We start from the raw sequence: 24,209 nt of genomic DNA, 5'->3' as shown, positions 1-24,209 counted from the left end.
AACATTTAAACTCCCAAAAGTAAAGAAAGTAAAGTCCATGTTGCATGTGCTGTGATATGAAAAGCCTTCACTGTGATGCAGGCTTTGAGGTTTAGTGAGTGTAGATAACAGCAATGTTATGGTTGTCCATACTGCCTCCTGTTGCTGCTGTTACGGAGAGTTCCAGCAGGTGTCGCTGTGGTTCTCTCTGGGGGTTATGTGTACTTCCTGTTACGAGTGTACAACGTTCATGTTGGCTGCTAATAAACGCCTGGCATACAGTTACAGCGGACTGATTATTATAAGCAAACCTACAGTGAGGTAACTTCAGGTTTAACCACGTGTTTGTAGTTGGGACACCAGATAGACCAGTGGTCGGCAACCTGCGGCTCCGGAGCCTCATGCGGCTCTTTAGTCCTTTTAGTGCGGCTCCGTGTGGCTTGGGAAAATAAATTTGTTTTTGTTTTTTTAAGTAATTAGCTGAAGTGTATTTTATTCATGTTAGTTCTTTTTTAACTTGTAGTTCTAAATTGGAAGATTATTGTGATATTGAAATACAAACATAAAATTATATTCTTTTATTTTTTGATCACTCAAAATAAGCGTCACACTCGCGGAAGCCGGTGTACCCGCCTAAACGCCATGCATTTATCCAGACTTTCAAATCCCTTTTCACTGTTCCTCTCAGCTACAAATGAGCAAGAAGTAATAAATATCACATTAGAATGTAAAAGTAAGTCTTCAATGCATTATCATGACATAAATATGTCTGTAGTTAAACAGGTTATTCTGAATATTGCTAGTCCCTTAACATATATCTGTAATTTATCATTTCAGTCCGGTTGTTTTCCAAAAAAAATGAAAATTGCGAAAGTAATACCACTATATAAAAGTAATGACAAACATAGTTTTACCAATTATAGGCCTATTTCTCTACTGCCTCAATTCTCAAAAATTCTAGAAAAACTTTTTAATTCAAGATTACAAAAATTCCTTGAAAAACATCAAATAATAAATGTTGGTCAGTATGGTTTCAGAACGCAAAGAACCACTTCAATGGCGATAATTGAGGCAGTAGAAGAAATTACTGATGCACTGGACAAAAATAAATATGCAGTTGGTATTTTTGTTGATCTCAAAAAGGCCTTCGACACATTTAATCACTCAATTTTATTGGATAAATTGGAAAGATATGGTATTCGAGGGAAAGCTGGTAACTGGTTAAAAAGTTATCTAACGGGTCGGGAACAATATGTTAGCATAGGGCATTACTATTCAGAGAAACTTGGTATTACATGTGGTGTTCCCCAAGGGTCAGTGTTGGGACCAAAACTTTTCAATGTATACATAAATGATATTTTTGATGTTTCTCAAGTACTTAAACTCATACTGTTCGCAGATGACACCAACATATTTTTCAGTAGCGATGATTATACTGATCTTGTAATGACTGTAAACAGGGAGCTACAATTAATAAAAAAATGGATGGACATAAATAAATGATCATTAAATATAAATAAAACTAAAGCAATGTTTTTGGTAATTTTAAATATAATATAGAATTACCAATTATCATTGAAGGTGTACCAATTGATAATGTGAGTGAAAACAAATTTTTGGGAGTCGTAATTGATAATAAAATTTCATGGAAACCCCACGTCAGACACATAAAAACCAAAATTTCCAGAAGCCTCGCAGTTTTGAACAAAGTGAAACAATTCCTTGATAAAGATGCACTTCGTACTCTGTACTGTACCCTGGTTCTTCCATATCTTCCATATTGTGTGGAAGTGTGGGGAAATACATATAAAAATACAACTAATCCATTAGTCACAGTACAGAAACGAGCACTGCGTATTATTCACAAGGCTGGTTATCTAGATCATACTCACAAATTCTTTCTTCAGGCAAAGTTACTTAAATTCCAGGATCTGGTTAATTACAATACATCCATAATTTTGTATAAAGCTTTTACTAAACTTTTACCGGCAAATTTACAAACTAGATTTGAAATTCGAGAAAAGGTTTATAATGTGAGAGGCTTTGGAGAATTCAAATTACCCAGAACTCGAACAACCCGTAAAGGTTTTTGTGTGTCTGTATGTGGTGTGAAAATCTGGAACAGTCTGAGTTTACAACTGAAACAATGCAAAAATATTCATAGATTTAAATTTCTCTACAAACAGTTGGTCTGGTCACAGTATACTCAATGATGGTTTTTTAGTGTCCTCTGTAATGTCTGTTCTCTTACCATTGCTGGTATGGATTCAAAAAAAAGAAAAAAGAAAAAAGAGTGTGCGTATGTATGTACATATATGTACATGTGTGTGTAGATATATATGTATGTATATGTATGTGTGTGTTTGTTACTTGTAGTTATTACTGCCTGTTACCTGTGGTAATGCAATTTATAATTTATATATTCTGTATTCAGTTATGAAGGCTCTAATTGTTGTTTGCGAGCTGCAGTTTAGATGCTTGTATGCGCCCGGGGCTGTTGATGGGACTGTATGCAATGATGGGCGTAGCTGCGGGAAGTTTATTGTTTTGTTTTGTTTTTTGGTTGATGAGTGAGTATAGGGGTGGGATTTAATAAGTTTTCTTCGTCCCACTCCTTTTTCAGGCAATTTTTGTTTTTTGTTTTGTGCATTTTATGTTCAATATAGGTATTTGTTGTGCCTGGAAATGAACAAATAAATGAAATGAAATGAAATGAACCCCAGGTAGGCCAATTATGGATCTTCGGATCCACATTATGTCAGCAGCTATTCTCCACCGTGAATTATGTTAAAAACAAACACCGCTGCGCCTCACAGACGACAGCTTACAGTCCTGCGTAAAGATGAAAGTGACTTCGTACAGCCCCGATTTGCAGACGCTGTGCACAGAGGTTCAGGAGCAGAAGTCCCATTGTAAACATACCACGGCAGACTCCACGATGTTTCCATGAATATGTTTTTCAGCATCTCGTTATTGACCACTTTTCACACACAGTTGCTGTACAGCCGGCTGTAGCTTTTCAGCTCACAGCCCGACGTACACCAACAACAACAAAACAGCATAAATGGCACAGACGTTAAGGCGGCGAGGCGTGATTGCGGGTGCCGCTCAGGTGCGTCCGCCTCTCCTGCAGCAGCGCTGCAGACCACGCCCCGCCACACACATTAACCAGGTGAAATACATATTTACGCAGAATTTTGCAAATATCTGTTTTTTAATTTTTAGCAGCATAGTGCTTTTTTTCCAATTATTTTTTAAAAGTCAGGTCAAGGCTACAAAAGCCCAACGACGATATAAGGGTGGCGGCTCACAACAGTTTTTGTTTGCTACATGGATCATTTTAGTTCAACTGGGTTCTTTCCTTTTATATTTCTTTAAGAGTTCAAAATGTGTTAATTACATAAATAAAATAAAAATTTTATTTAAATAAAATTACAATTTTATTCATGTCATGATGTCACACAGTGGAAATTTGTGTTTTTATGTTTTATCAATCTGTGTATTGGTACATAGTGTTGATTTTATTTGCATGATTTTATTGTGATATTTATATTGCATGTTTGTTTATTGATATTTATACTGCATGGTTTTATCCTCATATTTATATTATGTGTGTTAATGTTGTACCATGTTCCTTTAATCCACTGTGGACTAAACAGACAATTGTAGGCACCTGTGAGGTGGGGGCGTTCCCCAAGGTGGCCTATCAGCCGCCAGGTTGACCTGTTAAAGGGGATAGTAAGCGCAGAGACAGGAAAAAAGGTGCGACGCACGAAGGGTGAGCAGGAGAAATAGGAACGCGTGCAAGCCCGCACGTGTGTGGAACGAACTGCTGCCTGACTGTGGGGTGCCGCGAGTCGTTCGGCGATCCAGTCCCAACGGCAACAGTGGGTGGTAGTGATGGCCAAATGAAGCTTTCCGAAGCACTGAAGCTTGTATTGAAAAATGGTTCATTACTCGAAGCTTTTCAACACAGTCCTCTCCGGTGACATCTGGTGGCGAATATTTTGAAGAGCAGCTTGAATCTGCAAAATAAAACGGACTGCTCAATCATCACTGCTCACTCAAGAGTGGAGTTCTCTCTGATATTGGGCCACCGTTCCATTGCTTTGAACATGCAATTGGTTTTGTTTTCTCGATTGGGGGGCTGAAAAAAATGTAATGCGTATTTGCGTAATACATTTTGATCAATAAACTTTCCCTATTTAAACATGCACTATGGTGTGGCCTTTCTTTGCTCATAACTCCTTTATGTTGGTAAATACAATAAGTGAGCAATATATACAATATACATATGATAAGGCACAGCACATTATGGAGTATGCCCCTACTGTGGAGTCCTGCCTCCATCTACTTGTCATTTAATCACTGGACAGCTGGACAGGTTCATACAAAATATTAGATGAGGCCAATTGTCCTATACATATTTTTGACCTAGGGGTGGGATTGATTGTGAACTGGAAAGGGAAAATGCTTAGGGGGCTGAGTACGGCTGCATCGTCACTGATTTGTAGAATCATTTTGATGCGATACAGGATCCGATTCAATTTGATTGGAATCTTGAAAGTTTTGCCTCAGTCAGAAATATTACAATGGTCATGTATCAGTATATATCCATAATTTCGTATATATTAAAAGAAAGCTGACACATGTGAGACTTAATTAGAGATGTAAACAGAGAGTTATGAAACCTGCAGCTGCAGAAGCCAGCGAAGAAAAAGGAGGCAAACACAGCGCGGACCCGATGACACATCAAAATCTGATTCTGACGCGTCGGGTCCGCGCTCTGTGTTCACGTTTGTATGCAGAATCCGTAAACCTGCTCCCAGGTACTGTTTTAGCTGTATGGTGTTTGACGACATGTTGTGAGGTTTAACCTGATATGCTGGCGTTTCAGGCATAATAACGTTAATTTACAAATCGACACAGGATTGTAATGAATCAATATCACTTTATTCAATTTAGCATGGATTGTAATCAGAAAAGCGATAATCAAAACCCACCTCTAATCAAGAACTTGCAAAGTAAAAACATGATCTATGTCAGGTAGCCCTTTTGTTATTTACAGTTAAAAAGAGGATTAGTGTTACTGTGCGCTGGCTGAGTCTGTTTCTTTTCTTAGAAATAGTTTCTCCTGCCTTGGAGAAAATTCACTTGCATGGAGCAGAAGAGGCTGTGGAGTGCAGGAACTACACTGCAAGCTGGTAGATATGCAGGTATTCCTGGGTCCTGCAGACTATCACCTAAAAACAATAAACAAAATGATTTTCTAAACTGTAGCAATGTAATTTACGTATAGTGTCAAATACATTTTTGTAGTCTTCATTAGCTTTAATTCACATGGAAGTGTTCCTAAAGTCATATGCTGTAATGGTATTTACATTATGAAAACATGATTTTGGACATTTCAGGTTTTTCACTTCGGCAGATAAAATGAATTGAGCAAAATCAACTCAAAATATTCCCACACGCCAGAACGTCCTCTCTTCCTCGCTGGCTCCATATCTGTCAGTGGAATGATCACCTCCTCGCTCTCTGTCACCATCAACACACTCCACGAATCCCGTGGATGATTCACTTCCTTATATCCGTTTGAATCAGGTACCGAAGCAGTTACGTGCGTAATGAAGCTTCGGACGTCACTGGTCACGTGACTTTTGCCAAACGAAGCAAGCCTCGACACAGTGCTTCTGAACCAGTGTGTTGTTTTTTTTCGACACACGCTCCGGAGCGTCAGCTTCAAGCGGGCCATCACTAGTGGGTGGTGATGGCCGCAATGCACAACAGGGCAGGGATGCCCTTCTGCCTGCATCTGACGGTGAGACGAGGGAGGCCGTGTTCAGGTGTGGAGTAGGGCGGGACTGTGCGGCGACGCGCTGTCCGGATGAGACAGGTCTGCGATAGGAGCCTCCTCCCTGGTCTGCTGCTGGCGAGTTTTATCATACCGGAAGAGAAGTTCCTCTCCTGTCCCTTTCAGATAAGGACCATTCGCCCATGTGTGGCTGGACTGTGGGATTATGGGACTGTGGGAGGGTAATTTTAGCATATGGAAAACATGTTTTAGCCTTGTTTTAATAGTGTATAGTTAGTTCTGCCGGCAGGGTTTTTAGCAGGTTGCAACACTTTTTTTTAAAAAATTGTATACGGGGAATTTTATCTTGTATTTGTGACTCTGGCTGAGTTTCTTTTATGGAAATAAATGGTGTTTGAAGCCAGCTAAGTTTCTGTGCCCTGAGCGCTGACCCGCTCACTCCCCTTCCTCTTGTATGTGAACAGACGTGGTGGGGAAAATTTAGGTCCACCAGTCTTAGCGGCTACAATGACAGAAATATAGAGAAAATTACATTTTCTCTGTAGCAGTTCATGGATTTCATAAGAAACACACTTTAGTTCACACAAAGCATAAAGACAAAAAAGCAATATATACACTGAAAAAAATGCAATAGGGTGGTTGTTGAATTTGCATAGAATTACTTCATATATCCAGCATGACAAATTTAAATTTCACATCTAAACATATTTTTGTCTTTTAATTTTCACATATTCTTTAAGAATATTCATTCTTTTAGAACAAATCATGTTGAAAAGAAACAAGTTAGTCGTGTTTTATCCCCAAGCTCCGCCCCCTGGAAAGGAAAAATCGGCTGCACTGTCCGCCATTTTTGTCTCTCGCTTTGGAAAATCTACTACCATCTGGAGTTTTACACTTGAAGGTAAATAAGATTTTAAAGCTAACACACCAGTGAGAACGAGTGTAGACCCTTTATATATGTGGACTTTTACTGGGGTGTTGTTATTTTACAGGTATGTGGGCTGTTTATCGAAAACCATGAAAGGCCAATGTTAGCTAGCTCCAGTTAGCTAATGGTAACGGAAATTATGCGATAAGCAAATTAGTAATTAACATATATAATGTGAGTTAATATTGTTTGTATATTCTTTCAGTCTAAGTTAACAGACTATTACAAACTTGCATCAGTGTCTGTAGTAAGTGGTGGTACCTGCAGTGTCTTAACCATTAAACAAGCTAATGTAGGGCTGGGATATGACTAGTTTGTTGAAACATGTCTGCTGCCAATGTGACTGCTCACACACGGTAACATTACCAGCACATAGCCACAGCCGCTATAAACATGCTGAAAGGTCAATCTAGCTTCTGTAGTCAGCAGCTGGAAGACTCAACACAGACCCAAGATTCAGTGTAACGGTTATCTAAATGTTGTGTGTCCTGTTTGTAAGCCCAGAAAAAGAAATTAAATAAAATGACGGCCTTGAGCTTCAAGCTAATGTAAGCGCAATGCTATAGCATAAAGCGACTAATGCAATGATGAGGTTGTTAAATTAGTAAAAACACAGTAAATATATCCAACATGAATCATTTATATTTTTGGTCTAAACATAATTAAGTCTCACGCCTTTCACTTGTTTTAGAAGGATGTTCAGTCTTTTAAAACCAGTCATATCAAAATAACAGAAAATAGTTATGTTTTCTGTTGAAACTCCACCCCCCCCCCTCCCCCTGCTAATGTGCATTAGCTTTTTTTCAATGTGTGCCCAGTCACATTCGCTTGTTTTTTCTCAGTGAATACAGACTAACAAACTTGTGTCCATTTAGTTAACTGGTTGTACCTAAAATGTTTTAGTTAAACAGTTAAATAAGCTAGTTTTGCCATGGGGTGTGCTCTGTGTGTGTTGGGGGGGGGTGGTGTCTTCACTAAAGTGGGTTTATTTAGGGCATGACACCTATGCAGTACTCATTAGGAGAGGAACTGCGTGACGTGGGGCTTTATTTCATGTTCTGGGGCAGTGAATGTAATGTACTGATAACATGTTACAGACACACAAAAACCCAACAAATTATTTTAACTGATTTATAGAGAGACTGAGAGGAGGGCTTAAAGAGATAAAAATAATGACAATATAAATATGTTAAATTTATTTTTTCTGTATCGATATATGATGCTTATCCCTGCTGAAGGGCAGATTGGTGTTGCTTCAGAACAATTCTCTAGCGCTGTTATGTAGAGGTGTTACAGTTAATGTTTTAATAACATTATTTTATTTACTAGTGAAGATTTGCATATGTTATCTCACATTCTGTAAGGTAAATTTTCTGGAAAGGTCAAATTAACTAATTTAACTAAGTATTAATGAAAGACCTTGATGTGTATATGACAATAATAGATGTAGTTTATGGGTCATTTGGCAGAACTGCAAAATGGCCAGAAGGAGGCAACTGCTGTGGTTGCAAACAGGCTTTGGGTGGTATGGAAGTAAGGGCAACTATGGAACTGCTCAGCAACATGGGACCCATAGCTAATAAATAGTAATATGACAAAAAATAACAACTTTGTGTGGATGTAACCTTGTGAGATTTGAGATTTTGACAGCATTTTTATGTGACAACTTCTCTTTTTAGATAAATGCAGAGTTTAAGCGCATTACCACCATGCCACTGCAGTCCGTATTACTCTCGCAGATAGATGTGCTATCTGACAAACTAATAAAGGTCTTCAAAAGGCGAGGAGGACAAATAGGAAGAAGACTTCAGAACATTCTGGAGCCCACGGCCCAGGTAAGAAAAAAATTAATTTGTGTATACACTTTAGGGAAAATAATAATTTTAACAAAATGCTGCTTGTCACTCTATGCCAGGAGTATGTTGAAAATCACCTGGGATTTTCACAATTTACCATGGGTTCGTTTTTTGTTTGTTTTTTTCCTTTACCTGCATTAGAACTATGTGTGGAGTTCATAGTTGAACACCTCTCTATGCTCTGACAGTATTCTGCTTCTTTGCATGGAGATTTCACTTCATGCATTACCTTTTTAAGCATTCTGAGGACTCAAATCACATGCTGTAATGAATCCATTTTTTTTTTCATCTAATGTGTTAATGTTAATATTTTTTGGAATAGTGACACAGATTAAAATAAGATTTGGTATAATGTTCTTTAACCAGTGTTCTGTTTAATTAAATTTTGGAATTCTGCATTTTCTAGGCCACAGATGAAGCCATTATCCAACGATCTAATAAGGAAACAACCATGGGAATTTACATCATAAAGTCAAGAGATGCCAATGGCAGCCCTGAGGACATCAGGATAGTCCTTGAAGGCCAGAGAGTCTGGCAGGATTTGGATAACTATACCCTAGCAGCTGCAATGCTGTTTGGACTAATGTACACTTTGAGCCTCACCTACCCACTGGAAAAGTATACCTTTGAGGTATTATAGAAACTGGTTATGGAGCTCAAAAGGAACAGCCTTTCAAAGAAGGCCCAGGTTTTCAGGACCAGACTGTACGATTGAACAGTTTTCCAGTTATGATGTGGGAACAACATGTTTACCTCTTCGAATATGTACCATCCTTTGTTTTAAGCCAGCACTGGTAAAGTTGCAGTACATAGTGAAACTTATTTTTCTGGCACTTTTCAACTTGGGGCCTTTATTACTGCAGTTTTCACTTTTCAAGCCATGGCTCTTTTAAAAAAAATTCTAACTTTGAATTTCCATTTTTCTCAATGGAAATGGTGCCTTGCACCAATTTCACCAGTTTGCAATTTTTTTTTCCCAAGGTGCACCACTACAAACAGATTGCATCGTCTAGTGATTGTGATGTTTAATGATAGAAGCAAGCCAATACTAATCAGTTTAGGTCTCTTGGTTTTGTGCCTGTGGGTTATAATGTTATTTTAAGTCTCTTCTTTGTGTCATTTTAATAATTACACCCCTGTTGCCATATTACCTTATGGCTCTTACATTTAAAAAAACTATTTTTTACATAAGCGCGATGTCATAAGGCCCCACAAGGTTGAATTCAGGTTACAGCAGATAACTTTGAGGAATGTTGTGGAATGTTTTTCAAGAGATGCATTGTACAAATATGACTCATGTATATTTTGGAAGCCTGAATTGAAAGTCCATTGTTACAACTGTGTAGTATTTTCAAAAATACAGGTCATTGTTCAAAAATGTTTTGCTTATTTCTTTGATTGAGAGAAAGTGTACAGTACATACAGAAAAATCAGCCTTAATTTAGTTTTATTTATTGAACACTCAATTATATATTAGATTATATATTATATATTAGAAATTTGTTATAAAATAAAATAAGCTTACCATAAAATAATCTTGTCAATATAACACATAGTAGTCCAATACAATTAACACAAAAAGTTCATGTCTGATAAACAAGTGGTTTCTATAAATATTTGACCGGAATGAAAAACATAACATAAAGTCATGTTCGTGTTACCAGAAAAATGTGTGCAGGTATAACATAAAAAAAACTAAGGTTAACCAAACATAACTTAATTTCGTGCAACTGATTACAATGATTTTTTTTTTTTTATGTTTATCCCACTGATTATTTTTTTCAGTGTAGACTGACATCTAAAATGAAGATAAAGTATTTGCGGCTCCCAGTATTTTCTTTTGCGTGGAAATCGCGTCCAACTGGCTCTTTGGGTGCGGTTGCTGACCCCTGAGGTAGACCATTGAGCATATTGCATCTTGTTTTTTAACTTACTCAATTAGCAGATTTCACTGGAAATTTTTATTTAATTGTCACGGTCTGGCTGGCAGACCATGGGGATGAGGAAAGTAGGACCCAAAACGCAGGACTCTGCGATGCCACAGTGCACTTTAAATAAAGTGAATAGACGGGTTAGTCCAACAATTAACTCAGAGATGCAATTTGCCAATGGTGCTCATCCCTTGCTCCCAGTGCGTCCCGTGCTGTAGCTCCCTTAGTGTGTGTGCTCCCCAACTCGCTTCTTCGCCCGACTTTCCTGGAGGAAGAAGGACAATCCACAATTAGCCACACGCCTAGCACAGACTATACCGGTCAGGAGTAATAATCCCACGTCGACTGTCGCCGCGAGTCCAGGTTAAATACCTCTTCCTAGCCGGGAGGGATGATTACCACCAGCTGGTCAGGTAATCAGCTGCAGGTGGGCCAGCAACAGCGAAGAGGGACTCCCGATGACGACAGTCGCCCGGACACGCCTCTCACGACGCGCGCTTCCGTCAACAGCCCCGAGGACCGGGGAGAGAGAGAGAGAAGCAGACACACGCGCACACACACACACACACACACACTCTCTACATACAAATGTGGACAGAACAGTAGACGACACAGACCCCACATAGTAGTAGTAATAATGATAATAACTGCTCTCGGACCCCTGAGTCCTCCAGAGCCGGTCCGTGACATTAAGATATATGCTATATGAATTTTGACAATATGATGCGGTGTTTATAAAGGGACTGAGAAGGAAAGGTAAATTTCGAGCAAATTTCATAAAAAAAAAAACAAAACAGATCTACGCTCACACCTTTGCGCGTGCGCACACGAAGTGCTGCTCTTATGGAACGCGCGTGCGTCATATTCGATTTGTGCATGTGTCTGTTTGTAACGTCACTGAAAAAGCTGCGGTTTGAAATTTTTCTTCTGCACCTAAATTTTCTGGTTCAGATGAGTTCAGTGAGAAGCGCTAAACGTCCAAATTTACGGAAAAGCACACTTAGCGATTCAGTTTCTTCAACTTTCGTTTTAAGTGAAGGTAAGTGCAATCTTTAAACTAAAAATCAGCAAGTACAAAAACAGAGTATGTTTTGGCTTCACATCTTACTTTTAATATATGTGTTTCAAATCTGAACATTTTAAAAATGATATCCAGTTGATTATGTCAGAAAAGCACTTTTTAGTAGCTACATTCTACTGTAAAGGTGATTTTACTGCTTACCTGTTAGATGCAGCTTGTCTGATAAAAATTGATTTCCTTTTGTATATTAACTATAAAAACAAAGAGTTTTTAATTCTTAAAGACCCTTTTATACGATTTTAGGCCAAATTCTATATTAACTATAATATCTATCTATCTATCTATCTATCTATCTATCTATCTATCTATCTATCTATCTATCTATAAACAATGAGTTTTTAGTTCTAGTGTGAATGTCTCTAAAGACTTTGACAGGATTTTGGGCCAAATTCATTTAGTTGCTTTGAGTCTTTCTTTACTGCTGTGGTGATTTCCTCTTTTTCTGAATTTTAACAGCTACATTGTGAACAAACAAACTGACATGTGAAAGAGATTTTTTTGCAAGAAAATGTTGTGATCTGTTGCTATGATATGAATCATAACAATATCACGCTTTGTTTTTGAAGACACTGGGAAAATAAAATTCTGTATTAAGAGCGGATTTCATAAATGGGTGTGATTCAAATATTATTCTGTTCATTAAAAAGAACAAGCTGGCACCGTGAAGTTTATATCTAAGAGAATCTGCACTGATTTGCTTCTGATGGAAACATGCTCAAATCATAGTTATGAAGTCTGATAAGCTTTGTGTTAGAGACTCACTTAACCCCATGTTTCCCTTTCATTTTACAGCCATGTTGAGAAGAAGCCAAAGACTTCAGTCTAATGGCTATTACGGCAGCCAAGGAGAGCCGTTAATCTCCTACAAGGAGACTTTACACGGGTTAGTGCTGGTCTACATGTTCTTTGTTGTCATCCACTGACATAAATGGTAAATGGCCTGTATTTATATAGCGCTTTACTAGTCCCTAAGGACCCCAAAGTGCTTTACATATCCAGTCATCCACCCATTCACACACTGGTGATGGCAGCTACATTGTAGCCACAGCCACCCTGAGGCGCACTGACAGAGGCGAGGCTGCCGGACACTGGCGCCACCGGGCCCTCTGACCACCACCAGTAGGCAACGGTTGAAGTGTTTTGCCCAAGGACACAACGACCGAGACTGTCCAAGCCGGGGCTCGAACCGGCAACCTTCCGATTACAAGGCGAACTCCCAACTCTTGAGCCACGATCGACATAGATGCATGTTTTGTAATCATAATCCATTTGTTCCTCCATGTACATTTTTTCTTACATGATTTTGTTTTTTCTATTCTGAATTTTTAAAAGGCGACAGCCCCGTCCAGTCCCTGACAATAACGACCAAGACACAGTTGAATACAACACTGATGACTGTGACACTGTGGACTACAACTACGATGACTGTGACACTGTGGACTACAACTACGATGACTGTGACACTGTGGACTACAACTATGATGACTGTGACACTGTGGACTACACCACTGATGATTTTATTGACTACAGTAGTGGCAGCAGCAGAGGTCTCTTTAGAGCCATCAAGGCATTGGGACTTTTGGTCCTCATGCTGGCCTTGTGTTTTGGTGAATGATCTCCTTCCACAAACAATTACAGTCTTTCTAGTACTATGTGCTTTTCTTCTGGATTAAGCTTCTCTTCTTATTCTGTGTTTCTCTTCATACACCAGGATTGATTTTCAGTATTAGAGGGCTGAAAATGGACTTTTCCACCCCGTTCATGAGTGAGGTATGAAAAACATATGAGGCTCATAATATGAAATGTACTTTTTTGCTGAAAATTTATTTAGATAATGCCAGTTTAATATTGTCATAAAGCTGTTACGTAAACGTAAATGGTCTCTTCTCAATTGTAGTACTCGGTGGACAGGCAGGTACAAGACATTCAGGATACCCGTGAGTACACTCTACCATTAGACACATGCACATAGACTTTTCTTACTTTGCTATCTGTATATCCTCCCTCATAATAATCACCATCTTTTTTTTGTCTCTCAGGACCACAGTGTAGATTTCATCCGCTACATCACGCTGCATCTACTGAACAAGTGGGGCAATTGCGAGGATTCGTGTCTACGCAGCTTTCGAGTTCAAAGAAAGCTGGCACAACCAAATTCCCATGAAACCATCTTTAAAAGAAAAGAGAGGAAAAATGTGAAAGTGAATCAGGCTGCAACACATATTTAAATATTGTATGAGGGGAAAAAATGTCCATTTAACCCATTTTTTTCCTCAAGCGAATGTCCATCCTACCAGGTAAGACATGTCTGATTAAGATGTTTGCAGTCTGATTCACCTCACCCCCAACCAGCCGTGGCAGAGGGCTTGCCCCTCCCTGAGTCTGGCTCTGCCAGAGGTTTCTTCCTGTTAAAAGGGAGTTTTTCCTCTCCACTGTTGCCAAGTGCTTGCTCAAAGGGGATCATCTGATTGTTGGGGTTTTTCTTCTCTTATATTGTAGGGTTTTTACTCTACATATACAGTGCTTAACAAATTTATTACATCACCTGTCATAGAAATAAGAACACCCCAAATTCTTACATTAGGTGATGTTCAACTAACTTTGTTAAGCACTGTGTTATTGTGAATTGGCCCTCAATTGGAACTCATTTGGACTGAATTAAATTTCTTGTAAAACATAAAAATTCTCTAAATTGTCTCCACTGGAAATTTAGAGATATTTTTAAAACAACACGAATAAAATTTTAAGAAGAAGAAATTTTTCATGTCTTTTGGTATTCTTAATTGTCAGTGTATATTAAACAAGCGTGATAAGGCCGGGGTCTTTCTGTGTGGAGTTTGCATGTTCTCCCCGTGTCTGCGTGGGTTCCCTCCGGGTACTCCGGCTTCCTCCCACCGTCCAAAGACATGCAGTTTGTGGGGATAGGTTAATTGGATAATCCAAATTGCCACTAGGTGTGAATGTGCGAGTGAATGTGAGTATGAATGGTTGTCTGTCCTTGTGTGTTAGCCCTGCGACAGACTGGTGACCTGTCCAGGGTGTACCCCGCCCCTCGCCCCATGACAGCTGGGATTGGCTCCAGTACCCCCCACGACCCTGAAAGGGATAAGCGGTAGCAAATGGATGGATGGATGAATTTTGCAGATTTCACTGGAAATTTTTATTTAATAACCCCAAATTTGGACTTATTGATAACAGAAACAAGCTTCTACACTCATTTTATTTAGTTCTGTTAATTTCAAAACAAAGCTTCTTTTCCTTTTTCTTGACTAATGGTGTCACCTCCTGTAAGTTGGCATGACTTTTGAGTCATATGTATAAATTCTAAATGAGTGAAAGTCAGGGACTGGGCCAGATCGGACGGTCTGAGGCAGCTTTGTTCTGGTCTCCACCTCTGTGTGGAGCTGCTTCCTTTAGCTCATCCACTCACATCTGCAGGTAGTTTGAAATCAAGAGGCTGTGCATTTAGGAGCTGTGGTGATAGATCTCCACCAGTTTGTATTCCTGCCATGGTAGTAAATGGGCTCTGTCTCTTGTCTTCATTTCTCTGCGTTTACTCTTTAGTAACTTTTGTATATTATCTTCTCTGTAGAACTACACACCTGCTACTATATAACTCATCTGGAAATCTTACCTCTCCCATCTCAAAGAAGACCCACCCAGCTCCCCCTCTTCCCAGCAGCACTTTGAAAACAAATACTGAAAACACGAATCCCACCATCTGGCTCTGTTTTTGGGGCTCAGTAACAGTCGAATCATGGCACTGAAAATTCTTTTTTAATGGTATCCGTCATGTTCTCTAGGAAGTGGTTGGAGAGCTCAACCTCACAGCTGTGTAAACTTTCATGTGTTCTTCTACTAAAAACACTTAAAGTGCTTTACACAACTTGCCTCATTCACCCAGAAGATCCATTAGAGCTGATTGAGGAGCATCAGGGTGCAGAAGTAAGCTTGAGAGAAGGTGAGAAAGAAAAGACACAACCAACATGAGCACAGGGACAAACTAGGGTCACACACAACTTTATACAAGTAAAGACACACATACATGTACAGTAGTGCAAAGAATATTATGTAAAGCCGCTCGACAATAGTGGAAAGTATACCAATAAAGTGTATCAATATGAGTCAAAGTGTGCGTCTGCAGTTCAGCATCAACAAATAAAGTTAACAGGAGTTCATGTGACTAGTTCACATGACATAGAAATCAGCTTTTAAACAGAGTGCAGTTATGGGTTTCTTCAAATATTAACTAGGTGACAATAAATGTCCTAAAACCAAAATTAATTTGCAGGTGACAGACTAACAATTTAAAGACTGAGCTGGCACGTTGAAGCTCCAAAGACACACCCACAGATCCACCAATTAAACTGTAAACAAGACATAATCATTTTTTTAAAGAAAAAAACTTAAATGAAATTAAACATGAATTGTTTTTGAAGTTTTTCAAAAAAAAAAATCCATGTTATGCAAAAACATGCAGGCAGAAAATGCATTACTTCAAAGATCAATGAGGAGAGAAGCAGAGGCCCCGACTTCTGAATCAAAACAACAACACATGCAGATGTTTGACATCAACGCCAACTACAGAAGTGACTTAACAGCAGTGAATCTTTGCACTCTGATGTAGTAAATAACCGGATGCTTGGACGTGATCACTAATCTTACCACACTCTTACCACACATTTACAGATGATTAAATACACAACTTCCTAACCACAGAAATCTGTGTGAGGTGGCATACATGAGATAGTGGCTTCAGTCTTTCCTACTTGCTGTTTTTGTTACAGTGAAGGAGACACAGGGATGATGCCTTTGTTGTTTTGTCATAGATGATGTGAAGGTAATCATTTTCATCAAGGCCTCATTCTTAGAACAGATTGCAAATGGTAAAGATGAATTACACTGGACTCACTGTTTCTTATACGAAGTAATTTTGATTATTAATTACATTATTGATTAACAACTGAAAATCAGTATCAGATAATTAAAGGTATTTACAGGTTTATCTGACTTTTATACATCACATACACAGCTTCAGCCAAAGTGCCCACTAGAGGGCACACTTGTTCAAAAGTCTACAAATATTCTAAATCACAAAACTAATGAGTCATAATTCTGGTTTGTTTTTGTCAGATGTCAAACAAATCCAGATGCAACCTGAGAAGGGAACATGAAAGAGCCTGTGCATCAATCATCCAGGGATGAGGGAAATCTCAGATGGTTGATTCTGTTCATCATTACATTTATCACTGAGACATAACTTTCAGCATACTGGTTACTTAACAGCCTTTTGGAAATGATTTTCATACTTTCATGTTACAGTAAAAAAGAAATAATCCCCCCTTTTGTTGTAGATGCGTAGTATTAGATGGTGGGCTCAAGCCTGAAGCTATCAAATTGAAGAGGTGGAGGTGGAAGGACGTCTGGTTGGTGTACTACAACCCTCCTAGCCGCCTGTGGATGCTGGGAGGAGACAGCACTGTCTTATGAAGCCAAGTCAACCAGTGATACATGCAAACTTGTATCCTGGGGTCCGTTCTTCGTACCTCGCTTACTACATCCAAGATCAAATGACACATCCAAGATCAAATCATCGCGCTAACTTTGAGCTCGCTATTCCGGGGGCCTGTTCTTCGTACCGCGCTAAGTGAGTTAGCTGGATGAGATTGTTGACGATTTCGCGTGATCCTGGATCGTTCGGTTCCCCGAAGCCCATCCGGGACTTGCTGTCATAGCAACAGAGCCGTAAGCGTAAACCTGCTGGGGAGCAGGTTTACTTTATGTAAACAGGATTAGATCGCGGCCACGCAGGTATGCCCGCGTCATTCATACGAAAGCAACAGCGATATTCCACCACTGTTTCACCATAAATAAATAACATCAATGTAACTAAAGACAATGCAGCACCTGATCCATTTATTGATTTCACACAGGTCATTTCCTAAAAAAGGGAAATGTACTATTAACATTCTATTACATGTATGTGATTATTACAGATTTAATTCATATTTCAGAGTAGCAATTGTAAATTACTTCGTGTAATCAAGATGAGAGACCACGGCTATAAAAGCGAAGGTGGATTTGGGAAGTCTGTCGCAGCCATGTCCTGTCCGTATACGCGAGCCACCCATTGCGGAAGGTGCAAGATTGATAAGGAGAGTCCTCAGAATTCAGCGTATATTGCGGGACAGACAGGATCCTTTAGCTCAGCGCGACAGTGTGCTCATAGAGAGATATCGATTTTCCCGTGAGGGTATTATTTACTTAACCAACTTGTTGACGAGGGGGTGCAGGACCACCACCTGTCTTTTGTTGCTCTGCCCTTTTCTTGGTTGCTGTTATAAACAAACAGATTATTCCAGGGTCTCTTTCCAAGAGACTAAAAGCAATATAAGTGATAAATATTACCATTCTGTAGAATATTCTTATATTTCACTTTTACCTGTTCCCATGTTCTAGTGGGTCCTGTCGTGGCTCTAATGTGAAAGAGGATAAAATATAACATATTATAATATAATGTAATATAATATTGGATAATATAGTGTAATATAATAAATCTACCCTACCGCCTACTGGTGTTGGCCAGAGGGGCCGATGGCGCGATATGGCAGCCTGGCTTCTGTCAGTCTGCCCCAGGGCAGCTGTGGCTACAACCGTAGCTGCCTCCACCAGTGTGTGAATGTGAGAGTGACTGAATAGTGGCATTGTAAAGCGCTTTGGGTGCCTTGAAAAGCGCTATATCAATCCACTCCATTATTATTGTTATTATTAAATTACTTACGAGTTTAATTTGTCAGCAACTTCCTGCCAGCCCTCGCTCCTTGCTTTTGCAGCCTTTGCAGTGTTCCCTTGCATTCTGATTAAACTCTGAAACTCCTGAAATCCCTCACTCAAGAGTTCTTGCTCTGCTGCCGAAAAATACCGAGCCGAGCGCGCTCCGTCGACATTTTCGCCGACCAATCAGAGGGTTGCCGATCAATGTTTCTACTATCGATGCGTAGCCCCTTTTACGACACCCAGTGATCTCACATTACTGCGTCCAGCTGTACTAATCGTCAACAGCAGGTGTGTTCGGGGAACCGGATTAGCGCGCTCACGGTTAGCGCGATGGTTTGGTCTTGGATGTGTCATTTGATCTTGGATGTAGTAAGCGACGTACGAAGCACAGGCCCCGGTTCTTCGAACACACCTGTTGTTGACGATTAGTACAGCTGGATGAAGTAATGTGAGATCACTGGGTGTCGTAAAAGGGGCTACGCATCGATAGTAGAAACATTGATCGTCAACCCTCTGATTGGTCGGCGAAAATGTCGAAGGAGCGCGCTCGGCTCGGTATTTTTCGGCAGCAAGAACTCTTGATTGAGGGATTTCAGGAGTTTCATAGTTTAATTAAAACGCAAGGGAACACTGCAAAGGCTGCAAAAGCAAGGAGAGAGGGCTGGCAGAAAGTTGCTGACAAATTAAACTCGTAAGTAATTTAATAATAATAATAATAATGGATTGGATTTATATAGCGCTTTTCAAGGCACCCAAAGCGCTTTACAATACCACTATTCATTCACTCTCACATTCACACACTGGTGGAGGCAGCTACGGTTGTAGCCACAGCTGCCCTGGGGCAGACTGGCAGAAGCGAGGCTGCCATATCGCGCCATCGGCCCCTCTGGCCAACACCAGTAGGCGGTAGGGTAGATTTATTATATCATATTACATTATATCCTCTTTCACATTAGAGCCACAACAGGACCCACTAGAACATGGGAACAAGTAAAAGTGAAATATAAGAATATTCTACAGAATGGTAATATTTATCACTTATATTGCTTTTAGTCTCTTGAAAAGAGAGCCTGAAATAATCTGTTTGTTTGTTTATAACAGCAACCAAGAAAAGGGCAGAGCAAAAAAAGACAGGTGGTGGTCCTGCACCCCCTCGTCAACAAGTTGGTTAAGTAAATAATACCCTCACGGGAAAATCGATATCTCTCTATGAGCACACTGTCGCGCTGAGCTAAAGGATCCTGTCTATCCCGCAATATACGCTGAATTCTGAAAACTCTCCTTATCAATCTTGCACCTTCCGCAATGGGTGGCTCGCGTATACGGACAGGACATGGCTGCGACAGACTTCCCAAATCCACCTTCGCTTTTATAGCCGTGGTCTCTCATCTTGATTACACGAAGTAATTTGCAATTACTACTCTGAACTGTGAATTACATCTGAAATAATCAAATACATGAAATAGAATGATTTGTCCACGGGTCATTTTTGTCCTCGAAAGAAATCTTTTGCTATCAAAAATGTGTTTTTTATTCATCAAATGGTCTGAAAATAACAGAAGTTATTCATTACTATACTATGAATGATTGGAATAAGTTTTAAGTAATTTGATTTATTTATGGGGTTTTTATTGGATTTTATAACACTTGTGGTCCTCGTGGACAAAAATGACCCCAAAGTACAAAGTGTTGCAAAGAGCCGTATTTTCACACCATACTGCTTTCAAACATCTTTGATCTTGGATCACTGATGTGTGGGGTCAAGCACTGGTCATAACAACCACAACAACAACAACAACAGGCAGCAAAATGAGGAGGCAGGTGCTCTATATTCAATGAAATTTTATTTATACAGCGCCAAATCACAACAACAGCCGCATCAAAGTGCTTCATATTGTAAGGTAGACTCTACAATAATACATACACAGAAAGTATGCTCCAAAGCCTCCATTGCACTGGAGATTTGCATACCTTGATGAGCATACTTTTTTTTTTTTACCATGTTGTGCAAAGCAAAGACCAGTAGGACAAAGCACATATTGTCCTCTAGTATAATGAGGAGGGAGAATCAATGTTCAGGAAGATCCAGGGTTAGAAGATATAGAAAATATTGTCAATATTTAGAGCACATGCTACCCTTTCTCTGAAAAAGCACATCAGCCACCTGCAGAAGTGGAAGAAGGCTATGAAGTGAAGAAAAGTGATGAAGAATCTGAACTATGTTCAAGTAGGTTCTCAGGCATCCAGGACATGGTAGTCTGAGGAGCTTGGAAAGAAAGTGACTGGGCTTCTTGAAGTTTCTTGAATTTTCAGAATGTGAAACTGAAATAGAACATGTGTCAGAGGACTACACATCATCCATTTCAATCATGATGAAGACAAAGAATCAACCAGGAAAGAGGAGTCAGCTGAGACAGAGGAATATTTGCAGTAACGTGAGGAAACACTGATCTGGTCTTCTAACCTTCCCAGTGACAGACGATGCATGACTCTCTCATGTGCCTCAGAGAAAGATGATCTACCACAGTCCAAGCACATGTGCCAGGTCCCATACTCCTTCAGTGGCTTTTATACTCGAGTACTGAAAGCATTATACACAGTGTATTCTGCTTGTATTCTGCTTTTTAACGTTCACATGCTGATGGATGCATCAGAGACCAAGTTGGGCTTCAGTAACTTGCCCAAGGACACCTTGGTAAGAACTCCAGACTAGAGCACACAGAGATTGAACCAACAACCATCCAATTAGCAGATGACCTGCTCTACAGCCAACTCAATGACGAACAAGGAGGGACAACGAGAGAGGAAGAAAAATGGACCGAATGCAGCTGTAGGCATATGTGGGTGTGTTGATTCTTACTGCCGTGCATCCAGTAGAGTCGCTACGGCCAGTTTATGACATCCTGAGTCTGGTAGAGAAGTTTTAAAGGTGACACAAGATTAATCATAGAAGCACAAAAAGGATATAATTTCTTGATAAAGACACAATAGATGATCATCGTTCATGACACAAACGTGCTCCCATTTGAGGTGTATGATGTGTGTTGGTGTTGACTTGACTTGAAACACAAGTGGGTGTTTCTCCTGCTGTGATATAAGATCCTGGTACTGATGTGACTGTATGAGCACCAAGTCCTCTTCAGAGGACTCTGTCCCCTCCAACAGAACATCCAAGTAAACCAGGGAACTTTGAGATAAAAACATGGGCAGCATGTGATGCAGGTCCAGCTGTACATGGAACATGCTAGTGTGCGATGACAAACAGTCTGTCCTGCAGTCAGGACACGCGAGTTGTCCCTAACATTGCAGGTTTCCAAAAGAAAACAATCACCTGTAACAGCTTGTTTACTGTATATGCCCCTTGGCCTGCAACTGCAGAAAGAAAGCTGTCCATGATGGGACCAGTGCAGAGGAATAAACCTGAGCTTCCTCCTGCACTTGGGTCAAATATGGACACGCCTTTGTCCTCATGAAAGTTTGCCTTCACTCAGACTCATGCCCTCCTACCATGCCAAAATATAGAAAACTGTCAGGCAATGAGTTGGATTATGTGCTGCCATTAAAAATTTATAAACGCTTGAAAAAAAACTTTCTCACTAAAGTTCAACATACAGCACTCTCTAGTTATTCAGATAGTCAAAATTATCTAAACAATTAAATATTTTATTTTCTCAATTTGTTTTTGCTAAAAAACGGGGTGTATTTTTTGTAAAGAAGGTCTGGTGGCCCTAAAATGTAAAATGTTGGGTAAATTTTGTTTTAATGTGTTGGTCTTAAGTAAAACTAAGATGTAACACTGAAATGATTGACAATTTATACTTTTTACTTTAAAAAACAGTCAAATGAAGTGGGGACATTTTTGACCCCTGAGGAGCAAAATTGTATGGAAATCGGGAGGACATTAAGAGGGTTAATAGTACATTTCCCTTTGTTTAGGAAATGACCTGTATGTATCTGTGTGAAATCAATAAAAGGATCAAGTACTGCATTATCTTTAGTTATATTGATAATATTTATTTATGGTAAAAAAGTGGTAAAATATCGCTGTTGCTTTCGTATAAATGGAGCGGACATACCTGAGTGGCCGCGATCTAATCCTGTTTACATAAAGTAAGCCTGCTCCCGAGCAGGTTTACGCTTACGGATCTGTTGCTATGACAGCAAGTCCAGGATGAGCTTCGGGGAACCGAACGATCCAAGATCACGCGAAATCGTCAACAATCAAATCCAGCTAACTTACTTAGTGAGGTACGAAGAACAGGCCCCTGGTGATAATTGGAGAGATGTCTGCCAATAAGTCTTTTGTGCAATATGAGAACATCTGAATAAGCAGCTCCCCCTACAGCCTCCTGTAAGGTATACACCTTTAAAGAATATACTCTCATATTTCAGAGTTTAAGAACAATTTCAACCAAACAATAATCAAACACATAGAGAGGAAGAAACAGAGAAACACAGGAAACCCTAACCACCATGTTTGGAGGATCAGACTCTTTTGTTTTTGCTTTTTTCTTCAGTAATCAGACATATCATACTGCAATGTGTGCATACATGTACACAGAATAGCGTGAATGAAATGAAACCATAACAGTAGTATTTAACTAAAACTTCTAAAGTACCCTATATTAAATAATATTAACGCTGTGTTTTTCATGTACTTTAAAATGAAAATAATGTTTAATGTCAGTTTTAGCACATATTTGTACATGAACATGGCCGTTGTCGTCTTCTTCTTCTCTCATTCTCTCTCTGTCTTCTCTCCTGACGATTTCCTCCTCTTTTTCCTTATTTCAGCACCTCCCGACAGTACCACAGTCCCACTCTTGGATGAGAGCTTAAACAACAATGAAGTAGGACAAAGGAAGCTTTTATCACAAAAAAGTACATTTGGGATGTGTCCACTAATAAAAGGCACCTTTTTCTTGTTAAAAACAAAAGTGAGAAATAAACTAATAATGCAGGTAAAACAGAAATATTTCCTGGATTTTTGCTTCTATGGTAGTGAGGTGCAGCAGGGTGTGTACTGATGAGGGCAGCCTGACTCCTTCATTTAAATTTGGTTAGACTTTGACGTCATATTGTGAGTTGCTAACCTCTGGATTAGCTCACATGTCATCACACAGAAGATCTCAGAAACTGTAATGTCAATGTCAATGTTTTCATCCTGAATTGACTGAATAAAAATGGCAGTTTTATAAAAGTTACACATCCCCATTTTTGCCGTTTCCTGTCTTGGCTGCTTCATTCATGTTGGAAATATCATATCCACTAGCAAGCTGACTCTGAGGGAGACCATCAGCCTCAGCAGTGAAGGGCAGAAAGGTGCATGTGGAATACACATTACAGTATATCTCTATGTTTTGATAATAGTTTTTCAACATCTAATATTTGAGATAATTCTGATCTTTTTGTCATTAATCTCTTGGATGAGCCCCCAACTGTGCATGGCCCCCTGGGCAAGTGTCCAGCATGCCCTTTGGGTGATCCAGCCCAGCCTGGATAGCAAAATGACTCTGGACCGGTGCTGTACCAAAAAGTGATTGTCTGTTCATATTTATTCTACTGTAAGACTTGTTGGTATAGAATATATGAAACATATGTCAAATGTTTCCTCATGAATGATATCATCCCTTCTATCCCTTTGAAGAAGTGAGGCTCCATAAATGCTAAAGAGGTAAGTATTATTTCTCAGTTGCAATGAATAGAAAATAAACTGTAGAAAAATAAACAGAAGAAAGAAGAAGAGAAATAACAATTTAACATAAACCAGTGACACACTCCAGGGTAGGGCTGGGCTATATCATACCGTTCTCGATAATACCGGTGTAATGTTGGGCAATGATAA

The 24,209-nt window shown here is 39.5% G+C and overlaps 2 protein-coding genes across 2 annotated transcripts; both read left to right on the top strand.

Annotated features, from left to right (window-relative positions):
• The first annotated feature begins 5,304 nt into the window (after positions 1–5,304).
• Positions 5,305–9,972, top strand: LOC146678788 (uncharacterized). Its single transcript, XM_085411441.1, has 3 exons — positions 5,305–6,692; positions 8,409–8,554; positions 8,982–9,972. The coding sequence occupies exons 1-3, from the start codon at positions 6,557–6,559 to the stop codon at positions 9,213–9,215; spliced, it is 516 nt and encodes a 171-aa protein (XP_085267567.1). The 5' UTR covers positions 5,305–6,556; the 3' UTR covers positions 9,216–9,972.
• A 950-nt stretch (positions 9,973–10,922) lies between these two features.
• Positions 10,923–13,751, top strand: LOC146678787 (uncharacterized). The gene is made up of 6 exons (XM_085403073.1): positions 10,923–11,545; positions 12,380–12,470; positions 12,920–13,194; positions 13,299–13,357; positions 13,485–13,524; positions 13,627–13,751. The coding sequence occupies exons 1-6, from the start codon at positions 11,350–11,352 to the stop codon at positions 13,749–13,751; spliced, it is 786 nt and encodes a 261-aa protein (XP_085259199.1). The 5' UTR covers positions 10,923–11,349.
• Positions 13,752–24,209: the final 10,458 nt, after the last annotated feature.

The sequence above is a fragment of the Rhamphochromis longiceps genome, linkage group LG1 (genome assembly GCF_057381845.1).
Source record: "Rhamphochromis longiceps isolate RC_006_pf linkage group LG1, R_longiceps_female_GT1.1, whole genome shotgun sequence".
Lineage (NCBI taxonomy): Eukaryota > Metazoa > Chordata > Actinopteri > Cichliformes > Cichlidae > Rhamphochromis > Rhamphochromis longiceps.
Note: the sequence above shows the minus strand (reverse complement) of the source record. Positions and strands in the feature narration are given on the sequence as shown.